Genomic DNA, 11,081 nt, shown 5'->3' with positions numbered 1-11,081 from the left:
CAATCACACGGCTGCTTTAATTACTACTTTTGCTCATTGGGGGGGGGGGGGGTAGGAAGTACACAAGGACCCCTAAGTTTCCCCGGGCCTCGTGGCCTGTAATGGATGGACAAGGGATGCGAGGGAGAGATCATGAGGGAGTTTGTTTATTTGAATGTTAACTCTGTGAACTGCGTCCCGTCTACTCAACGTGAACACGTGTGGCAGGCAGAGGAGAAGCGACAACAGAACTTCCACAACAAAGAACAGTTTATCGACCTGGGAGTGTCTTCCCTCCCTCCCTCCCTCCCTCCCTCCCTCCCTCCCTCCCTCCCTCCCTCCCTCCCTCCCTCCCTCCCTCCCTCCCTCCCTCCCTCCCCCCCCCCCCTCCCCCCCCTCCCTCCCTCCCTCCCTCCCTCCCTCCCTCCCTCCCTCCCTCCCTCCCTCCCTCCCTCCCTCCCTCCCTCCCTCCCCCCTCCCGAGTAGTCAGTTGTCAGGCAGTGGGTGTGTTCTGGGAGCAGCTCTCATGCAAGCGTGGAGGCCCGGCCTGCCGCCCCGACTGGAATGAATTTGCCAGGTCATGTAGAGCCGTATCACAGCGAGGCGAAGCAATTCATCACCCGTACTGCCTGTCAACTCTCGCTCCCCTAGCGCGTGTGTGTGTACGTGTCGTGTGTGTGTGTGTACGTGTCATGTGCGTGTGTACGTGTTGTGTGTGTGTGTGTGTACGTCTCGTGTGTGTGTGGTGTGGGAGGCGGGGCTGCTGTCACTGTGTACCTCACCACCATCTCTGGGTGGACCCCCATCCCCATGGGGTTCCTCCTGGAGAATGGGGGAGGAGGTGTGTGTTTCCAGACACCTCCACTCTGACAGGTCCCTGTGGGTGGGTGAAGGGGGTGGGGGGAGTAGGACAGGCAGAGGGGACACAATTATCCAGAGCCGCGGATACAGTCCAATCAGGCGGCGCGACCTCTGACCGCTGGTGGCGTGCGCCGCGGGCGTTCCCGTCCGGTCGACGGGGGACGCGGCTAATGGGGCGGCACTTTTAACACACCAAAGATCAGGTCTCTCATGACCAGGGGGCCGTCCCTCTCCCAGAGAGAGGAGCCTCCGACAGGCAGAGCGCTCTACAGACCCTCCACCAGGCAGAGCGCTCTACAGGCTCTCCGTCCATCACAGAAGGCCGTCCGAGGTCCGCGCTGCCTGGACGCTGCTCGACTGATAATCCACTGAGTTTACGGATCACTTTTTGCTGGATGGGATAAGGGAGGAATGGCGGATTGTTGTTTAATTCTGCAAGAATGGATCGGTTTGATCACCGTTCACAAAGTCGGCTTAAACAAGCATTTTAAGTGCAAAGTAGAGTGCTAGCCTGGTACAGTAGAGTGCTAGCCTGGTACAGCAGAGTGCTAGCCTGGTATAGCAGAGTGCTAGCCTGGTATAGCAGAGTGCTAGCCTGGTACAGTAGAGTGCTAGCCTGGTACAGTAGAGTGCTAGCCTGGTATAGCAGAGTGCTAGCCTGGTACAGTAGAGTGCTAGCCTGGTATAGTAGAGTGCTAGCCTGGTATAGTAGAGTGCTAGCCTGGTATAGCAGAGTGCTAGCCTGGTACAGTAGAGTGCTAGCCTGGTAAAGTAGAGTGCTAGCCTGGTAAAGTAGAGTGCTAGCCTGGTACAGTAGAGTGCTAGCCTGGTATAGCAGAGTGCTAGCCTGGTACAGTAGAGTGCTAGCCTGGTACAGTAGAGTGCTAGCCTGGTATAGTAGAGTGCTAGCCTGGTATAGCAGAGTGCTAGCCTGGTATAGCAGAGTGCTAGCCTGGTATAGCAGAGTGCTAGCCTGGTATAGCAGAGTGCTCTAAGTGTGTTTGCATTCAGAGAAGTAGACTCGCTGTCGTCATGAATCATTTAATCTTTTTGTGAACGGCGTTTAAGTCCATTTATCGCTGGTCTGTTAGGGTACTTTATTCCCTTGGGCGTCGTTAAGTTGTGTTGACAGACATCGTTTAATGGACGGGCGTGGAGAAAAATTGGGTGGGCCCATTTATTTGATGACGTTAGTCCAAACTTCGGCAGGAACTGTTTGGAGTCTGCGGGTCGACACTGCAGATTGAGGTGATGGGAGAGATGGACAGCATAATACAACTGGATTTAAATGGACCACGAAACATTTGATTTCCTTCAAAAATACTTATCTTTAGAATAGTTTATCATTATTTAAAGTAATAATACCTTGACGAATAAAAAATCTCATGGAATTGTTGCCTAGTTGCATTTTCATATGCCAAGACATTATAAAATACATAATAAAGAGCAAGTACAGTAACACTGTACGTAAAAAAACCTTTATTATCGTTATAAGGTAGGATTAACAACAACATGCTTTAACCACAATAGAAAATAAAAAGATATTGCACAGGTTTTACTGGAGCCTTGTTACTAAAACCCCTCTGGCATTCTCTAGCCATCTGATCCTTACTCCCCCCCTCTCCTTCACACACCCTCTAGAGACAAACACACACCCTCTAGAGACAAACACACACACTGTACACACACACGATCAAGAAAACACAACCCTTTTTTTGTTTCTGTTTCGTTAAAACACTGCCATAACCCGGCACTGGCCTCTCTATACACACAGGAACTGTGGTGAGATTCACACACTTAACTCACTGGGGACCCAGTAAAACAACAGACAAGGACCTCCGTCACCGGAGATGAGATGGATGGAGAGAGAGAGGTGAGGAGGTGATTGATCGGAGGAGGAGACAGGCTCCACAGGGTGCAGCTCTGCTGTGTGGTCACTGAGGGACGTCCTCAAAAGCAGAGGTGATTTGACTTGGTTGCTGCTTGGTGGTGTGTGTGTGTGTGTGTGTATAACTGCCGGTACCAGGGGAGGAAAACGCACAACCCCAAACTAAAGATTAACGACCTCACCAGGGAAACTGACACTTCACTTCACTCTCCAGCAGATGGCCGATGCCATCATCACCACACAAGGGAGTGTGTGTACATGTGTGTAGGTGTGTGTAGGTGTGTCTGTGTGATAACTGTGAGTGTTTTCAGTCAGCGCTGATGGCTAGGCTGGCGCTGGAGGATGGCACTCGTATTGATTAAGGAAGCTAGCAGATGGCCATGCTGCAGTAGAACAACCCTCAGAAGAGTTCAGAGATGGTTTGAAGGCAGCGATCCACGCTCAAACACTCAAGACTGACTTGTGAGGAGTGTGTCATCCCAGGCATTGGAACAGGATTTGGGGGACAACGTTTGGAGACGTTCACCCTGGGGCTTGGTGAGTAGAAAGTCAGTCTGAATCACTATTAAAACATGGAATGGGCACAAGAGCCAGACACCTGCATCTTAATGTCTAACCAACACTAAGACACATAAAGAGGAGGACATTTCTGCCATCACATGACATCCCTTGGCCAATGAGGAGGCACGCCCCAGGTTTGGGGCTCTAGCGATTGGCTGTAGAGAACAGATAGATCAAAGAGATTGGCCAGGCTGTCCCTGTGGTAGATGATTGTAGCAGCTTCTCTCCTCAGTAGACTAGAGCTCGTGTACGAATCTCTGAATCACAAACACTACACCTCGACAGTAGGAAGGAGGAAAGCTGGGCTGAGAGGATGACATACTGTACCTAGGTTCCCTCTCTCTCCTGTAACACACAATGCCCAGTAATATCCATAGTCAGTGGTTAGGGTTGTGTGAAAAACACAAGAGCAACATCAACGACAACACCACTTGTCGACAACACAGCTTTCCCTGACCGACCCCAGGGAAAGCTGTTGGTAATTACCGTCGCCTGTAAGCGTTGATTGATACAAGCATCGAGTCCAGTTGAGAAAAGAAATAAAATTGGTATATGCCAGCAACTAAACAACATGTAAACATGGTACAGGTAGTGCCACAGTCAGGCTGGCTGTCAGGGGCTGTGAGGCTGAGAGGGGCTAGTCACCAGACAGCATCAAAGCTGGCTTACAGACGTACATAGGGCTACCTGCCCCTGGTCCCCCCCCCCGCCCCCACCCCTACCCCTGGTCACCCCAACGAGCAGCTGACTGCGTTGTCTGCTAGACCTAGACTGGTGTAAACATAGCAGGGCCATGACCACAGGCACACTGACAGAAGGCACCCCAAACTCATGAAGGAGAACCCTGGTTCCACGCTGCAGAACCTGCAGCCTCGCAGGGTTCTCCCTCAGCGGAACAATAAACGCCGGAACAGAACAGGGAGGATCATAGTGGTCTGATCAGTCATTGGTCCGTGGCACCACGACTGCCTAAAAGCCAGGGATCTCATGGGCTCGTCATTCGACAACACGGATAAAAGGTTTGTGCAAAACCCCGCCCCCTTGCACATGAGCACACAAGTCTGACCAATAGGACTCTGGGACAGGTGGCGAGGGCTTTAAACAGGAACTACCCTAACAAACACAGAGTTTTAAATATTCGTATATACACAATGACGACTACACACGACGGAACACGCACACACAAACACTCTCGCACACACGTACAGAAAAGAAAGCAAAGTCTGCTCCACTTTACAGTATAAGAGGCAATCACAGAACACAGCAAGTTGGTCCAGATAAGAAAAAGAAACGAATAACACAAATAAAATTAAACGATTTAAAAAAGAAAAAAGAACAGCAAACCTTCGGTGGCTAGTAAAAAAAAAAAAAAAAAAAAAGGACAAGGGCTAGAAATAAAAGACCGTGGTCCATCAGATCAGGAGATGTCAGCATCTCTGACTTGCTCTCTCTCAGCCTTGCCTGAAATGAACTGGAGGATCATTATTCAGGCAGGAGAGGAGTCTGGGTAATTGAGTTTTAAAGGGAGGGGGGGAGGCCCAGTCCATGGGGTGTAGGTAGACACAGAAGCTAACTATTTCCCAAAACTATCCTTCACTCCATCCAGCTGTTTGTGTCACTGTGTGTGTGTATATGCACAGTTCATCGCAACAGACTACAATGCAAACCATCCAAAACACTTCCTACTTTAATATTTTCTATAAACAAAGCCCTCGATGAGGGGGTTCGATATCTGGTGACAGTAGCATGCTGTGAAGGAGCAGTCCAGCTAGGCTAGGCTAGGCTAGGCTAGGCTATAGTCCTAACCATCACAACACACGCTGAGATGTACACATTTTAGCTTTGTCTAGCAAACAACCACAGATAGCAGATGGGAAATGGGGAAGGAGGACCATGAAGCTAATGCTAATGCTAACTAACACACTAACGGACTAGCATGCTAACCCTCACAAGCACGGAAACACAGAACGGCCTTGTTTTGGGCCCAGCTCAGCTTGTAGGGCTGAGGGCTGCGCAGCAGGCCTGGAGGACATCCTGCCACAAGGTCATCTGGCTCGCTGGGTGCTGAATGAGAGAACAACAACGATTGCAGATAGTGACATTTAAGAGCATATTATGTATTTATACTGATTGCTAGGCATACGCTACTCTTTATTGCTGAGATACATCCTTGTACCAGTCCGGACTGGGTCGACATGCAGGCAGGGAGAGGAGAGGGCTTGGGAGAGGAGCAGACAGGGGCCTGGGCAGAGGGCTGGGTGAGGGTAGGGGGTGCAGTTTGAAGGGCACAACTTGATCTGTTGGCTTTGGGCACGCGAGTCCATGCTAACTGCTAGCTGTATTGAAATTAGGTAGTATACTGAGAAATGTGTGTGAGTGTGTGAGTGTGTGTGTGTGTGAGTGTGTGCTGGGGTCAACATGCTGAGCGGTGGACCAACGACCTCAAGCTGTTTATTTCTAGCCCCCATCACCTCACAAAAACACAAGTCTGAACAGGGAACCAAAACAGCAAGAACAGGATATCACACTGTCTGGCCCCCTGGGGGGCCCCCGAACACCCCACAAGACACCATCCCTCTTCCCCTCTTCTCCTTTGTGATCCTCTTCATCGCCTCCTCTCGCAGCTATCCTCTCCACATGAGCGTGTGGCAAAGTCTATAGTATGCTATTTCTTTCAAACATGCGGTTTGTGAATTGAAATCTCAAGCTAGCGACTACTTGGCTTCTGCGTTTTTTTGAGTGTTTATCTGAATTAGTTTCTGTTCTTCCTTTTCTGCTGCTACGTTTTCTTGCTGGTTTTGTCCAGTGGAGAGGCCATCGTGGCGGCTGAGGCTTTCTGGGCCTCCGGCCTCTTATTGGAGGCCGGGGCGGCGCTTGAAAGCTGTGGGGAGGAGGCGCTGGCAGTCTCCCTGCCCCCCCCGGGGGGCCCCTGCCCTCCCACAGAGCCTTCTCGGGGCTGGGGGGGGGCGCCTTTGGGTGTGGAGGATCTCCTCGGAGGGGGGGAGGGGGCCGGCTCAGCCTTCAGCCTGGTGGGAGAGTCTGTCGGGCGGGGCGGAGGCGGGGGCTGGGGGACTTTAAAGGGGAAGGAGGCGGGGGCAGCGAGGGGGGAGGCGGGTGAGACCTGGGAGCCGGGGAGGGTGAGCTTGACGGGGCCCAGGACGCTCTTGGTGACGGTGGAGAGCTGGGAGTCCGCCTGGACTGCTCCACTCTCTGGGGCGGGGCTGGGGGCGGGGTTGGGGGCGGGGCTGGGGGCGGGGCTGGGGGAGGAGGACGCGGCGGCGGCAGCGGCGGCAGCGGCGGCTGCTTGTCTCCGGTTGTCCGCCTCCTTCTTCTCCTTGGTGATGCCTGCGGAGGAGGAGGGGGTGAGGGCCTCGCTGCTGTCGGAGGGCCCCGCAGTGGGGCTGGCTCTGGGGCTCTCCTCCACCCGGGCCCCCCGGGGGCTCCGCCTGTCCTGGGGAGAGGCCGGCCTCAGGGGCTCCTTGGCCACGGAGATGAAGGCGCTGCCGGGCGTGGCGAAGGTGCCACTCGGGGGGGTCTGGGAGGGCTTGGGGAGCAGGTCGGCAGTCTTCCCTTCCCGCCCTCGCAGGGAAGGGGCACTCTGGGCGGGCTTGGGCTCGGGGAGTCTGCCCCCCGTGGAGGAGGAAAGGTTGGGCGTGGCTCGGCTGGGCTGGGGGCAGGAGGGGTGTGTGAGCGTGGTGGAGAGGGCAGGGGACGGGGAGAGGCAGAGGGAGGGCAGGGTGCCCCCGGGGCCCATGCGGGGGGCGGTCGCCATGACGCCGGCCGGGCGGAGCAGCGGGGGGGCAAAGGACGACCCCCGGCGCCCGTCCTGGCTGTCCTCGGAGCCCTCGTCCGTCTCGTCCTCGGACGAGTCCACCTCGTGGATGGCGTCCTGCTTCTGGAGAGACTCCCTGCGGTCGGCGCGGTCCTGCCGGATGGCCGACAGCTTGTCCTTCAGCTTGCTCTTCCCAGGGGCCAGGCCCAGGGACCCGGCCACCGGGGCCCCCTCGCCCTCCTGACGGCCCAGCTTGCGGGAGGAGGAGGAGGGGTGTTTGTGGAGGCTGCCCTTCTCCACAGGGGCCCCGCGGGCCCCCAGGGCCAGGCCCTCTCCGGCACACTCCTGCAGGCTCTGCAGGCTGGGGTCTCTCTGCAGCATCTCCTTCTTGAACTCGGCGTGCGACACGTCCAGGCTGTGCTTGCGCCCCGGCGGCGCCGCGGGGAGCTTCTTGTCGCCCGCCGAGGCCGACGGCGAGGGCGAGGAGGAGGAGGAGGAGAGGGACGAGGCCAGCTTCTCGGCCGACTGCACCCGCTTGAGGAGGGGAGAGCGGGGCGGCTCCACACTCTTGGGCCGGGAGATCTGTCGGACCAGGGGGGGGGAGGAGTGCAGCTTGACGGGGAAGGCCTGGGCGTGGCCGGGGAGGGGGGAGGGCGAGCGCTGGGGGGAGGTGGACTGGGGGGTGGGGGAGGGTGTGCGGGCCAGGGGGGAAAGGGGGATGTTTCCGGCGGACTTGCGGCGCGGGGAGCGGTACTGCCGCTGCAGCTTGGGGGCCAGGCCGTGCAGGGAGCTGGGCCGGATGTGGCCGGAGCTGGCTGGGGAGTTGGGGACGCTGGAGCTGGGGGAACTGCTCTGGGACGAGTTACCCCCCACTGAGAACACACATACACAACACAACACACAGTTACATCTCTACAAATCTGACCGGTTAGCTATTCATCCATTATTTCAACGGAGGAAAACAAACATTGGTACAAAACTGTGTGTGTGTGTACCGGAGTGTGCTGACTGTGTGTGTGTGTGTGCTGGCTGTGTGTGTGTGTGTGTGCGCTGACTGTGTGTGTGAGTGTGTACCGGAGTGTGCTGACTCAGGGGTGCAGCGGTAGCTCTGTGTCGGGGAGCGAGGAGACAGGTTGTGAGTGGGCGAGCCAGGTCCGCTCTCCCCCGAGGAGAGAGAGCGGTTGAGGGAGGAGAGAGAGCGACTGGTGTGCAGCAGAGACGCCTGCTTGGTGATCTTCCTGAACAGGGAGTTCCTCTTCTTGCTGCTGCTGCGACACACACACACAGTCTGTGAGTTTTAATAACACATATGGACACCCAAGTGAAGCCTTGTGTGTGAAGATTGTGTCTAAGACTTTAACCTAGCGCTGTGTGAGTCAGGTGGCTGAGCGGTTAGTGAATCGGGCTAGTAATCAGAAGGTTGCCGGTTCGATTCCAGACTGATCCAGTACTACCTGGGTTAGGGTTAGGATTACCTGTCCTGTCCCTCCTTGGTCTTAGTCTTCTTGTTGCGGCGGGCCATTTTGGATTTGGAGCTGGTCTTTCGTGCTGGACCCACCTTGATGGACGTGTTCTCAAAAGGCGTGGCAGAGATAGACACCTTGCCTCCACTCTGGGGGTTGACGGGAAGAAGAAATAAGTGTGTGTGTGTGTGTGTAGATGTATGAGTGTGTGTGTGCGTGTACCAGTTGAGAAACACTGTTCTAAAAGTTTATAGATTTTTTACTAGAAACCTATTGGGGTTGTGCTGCGTAAAAATAAAAGTTTAGAGTTATTTTTCAAGGTTGAAAAAATACTTTTGTTTGGAAAGGTTAGCTAACCCTAACAAAAAGGTTTTCCCCACAAAGGTTTACATCATTGATGAGTACTTCATGAGGACTCTACTGTACTCTGATTTCAAGCACTTCAACTTTTACCAGAGTGTTTTCTCACACAACATGAGTATCTGTACTTCTATTTGAGTGAAGGATGTGTGTGCTTGCGCCATCCCCGAGTGTGTGTGTGTGTGTGAGAGAGAGAGTGTGTGTGAGAGTGTGTGTGTGTGTGAGAGAGAGAGAGAGAGAGAGAGAGTGTGTGTGTGTGTGTGTGTGTGAGAGTGTGTGTGTACCTTGAGGATGAGCTCCACCACCTCAGTGTGCACCAGGCCATGGACCGGTTCTCCGTTGATATGGGTGATGAGGTCACCTTCTCTCAGGCCCGCCTCATGGGCTGGACCCCCCTCCTCTAAGTGCTGGGGGGGAGAGAGAGAGGGGTGGAGAGAGAGACAGAGAGAGTGAGGGGTGGAGAGAGAGACAGAGAGAGTGAGGGGTGGAGAGAGAGACAGAGAGAGTGAGGGGTGGAGAGAGAGAAAGAGAGAGTGAGGGGTGGAGAGAGAGACAGAGAGAGTGAGGGGTGGAGAGAGAGACAGAGAGAGTGAGGGGTGAAGAGAGAGAAAGAGAGAGTGAGGGGTGGAGAGAGAGAAAGAGAGAGTGAGGGGTGGAGAGAGAGAAAGAGAGAGTGAGGGGTGGAGAGAGAGACAGAGAGAGTGAGGGGTGGAGAGAGAGACAGAGAGAGTGAGGGGTGGAGAGAGAGAAAGAGAGAGTGAGGGGTGGAGAGAGAGACAGAGAGAGTGAGGGGTGGAGAGAGAGACAGAGAGAGTGAGGGGTGGAGAGAGAGAAAGAGAGAGTGAGGGGTGGAGAGAGAGACAGAGAGAGTGAGGGGTGGAGAGAGAGACAGAGAGAGTGAGGGGTGGAGAGAGAGACAGAGAGAGTGAGGGGTGGAGAGAGAGAAAGAGAGAGTGAGGGGTGGAGAGAGAGACAGAGAGAGTGAGGGGTGGAGAGAGAGACAGAGAGAGTGAGGGGTGGAGAGAGAGAAAGAGATAGTGAGGGGTTGAGAGAGAGAGAGAGAGTGAGGGGTGGAGAGAGAGAAAGAGAGAGTGAGGGGTGGAGAGAGAGACAGAGAGAGTGAGGGGTGGAGAGAGAGAAAGAGAGAGTGAGGGGTGGAGAGAGAGAAAGAGAGAGTGAGGGGTGGAGAGAGAGAGAGTGAGATGGGAGGACAAGTTACTTAAAAATGTTGGAAAAATACCTGATAAACAACAACTTTAGTACTTCCTGCTTGTTCAGTGTTGCCCCCCTGTGACCATGTGACCCACACACTTCCTTACTGACCCAGACCATGTGACCCACACACTTCCCTACTCACCCAGACCATGTGACCCACACACTTCCCTCCTCACCCAGACCATGTGACCCACACACTTCCCTCCTCACCCAGACCATGTGACCCACACACTTCCCTCCTCACCCAGACCATGTGACCCACACACTTCCCTCCTCACCCAGACCATGTGACCCACACACTTCCCTCCTCACCCAGACCATGTGACCCACACACTTCCCTCCTCACCCAGACCATGTGACCCACACACTTCCCTCCTCACCCAGACCATGTGACCCACACACTTCCCTACTCACCCAGACCATGTGGTACACAGAGTAGACGTCGCTGTCTCCCATGTACACTCTGATGGCTCTGAGGGTGAAGCCGTACTTCTTGCCCGCCCGGTGGATGGTGATGGGCTTGGTGACAGCCGGGGACAAGTCCCTGCTGGGGGAGGAGTCACGCGACGAGGGATTGGAGGAGAGGGAGTGGGGAGACATGGGGCTGGCCAATGGGGAGGCTCCGTGGTGGTCTACGAGCAGCACGGGGGGGAAGGGGGGGGGGGTTAGTCTCATTGATGATGTAGCTTGTTGTGTCTTCACACACACAGGTTGAGCACCAAAGACCACACACACACACACACACACACACACACACAGTCCTGGAGTACGTACCAGCGGGGATCATGAGGGACAGGGTGGTGGCGGAGGCCGACTTGATGACCTTGTTGAGGGGTCTGGAAGGCGGGTGTTTGTCGGCGTCGCCCGACAGCAGGCGGTGGCGAGCGCGGCGAGCCGCCAGGTCACTGATGGCCCTGGGGGTGGAGGAGACCTCGTCCTGCCCCGGGCACGCACGCTCCCACACGTCCCCAGAACTACCAGC

At 55.1% G+C, this 11,081-nt stretch overlaps 1 protein-coding gene across 7 annotated transcripts in view; it reads right to left on the bottom strand.

Annotated features, from left to right (window-relative positions):
• Nucleotides 1–2,302: 2,302 nt before the first annotated feature.
• The window catches only part of mast2 (microtubule associated serine/threonine kinase 2), a 96,857-nt gene continuing 88,078 nt past the window's right edge, over nt 2,303–11,081 (bottom strand). For 5 of the 7 annotated variants that reach the window (XM_084692359.1, XM_084692361.1, XM_084692363.1 and 2 more), the window contains 6 exons: nt 10,874–11,080; nt 10,514–10,731; nt 9,169–9,291; nt 8,537–8,673; nt 8,136–8,329; nt 2,303–7,933 (listed from right to left, as the gene is read on the bottom strand). In XM_084692359.1, coding sequence (XP_084548485.1) covers nt 6,069–7,933; nt 8,136–8,329; nt 8,537–8,673; nt 9,169–9,291; nt 10,514–10,731; nt 10,874–11,080 — 2,744 coding nt within the window. In that variant the 3' untranslated portion in view covers nt 2,303–6,068. The remainder of the gene's footprint in view (nt 7,934–8,135; nt 8,330–8,536; nt 8,674–9,168; nt 9,292–10,513; nt 10,732–10,873; nt 11,081) is intronic. The other 2 variants (XM_084692360.1, XM_084692365.1) reach the window with 1 other exon arrangement.

Source organism: Hypomesus nipponensis, chromosome 26, assembly GCF_054491055.1.
Source record: "Hypomesus nipponensis isolate SF chromosome 26, ASM5449105v1, whole genome shotgun sequence".
NCBI classification, from domain to species: Eukaryota; Metazoa; Chordata; class Actinopteri; order Osmeriformes; family Osmeridae; genus Hypomesus; species Hypomesus nipponensis.
Note: the sequence above shows the minus strand (reverse complement) of the source record. Positions and strands in the feature narration are given on the sequence as shown.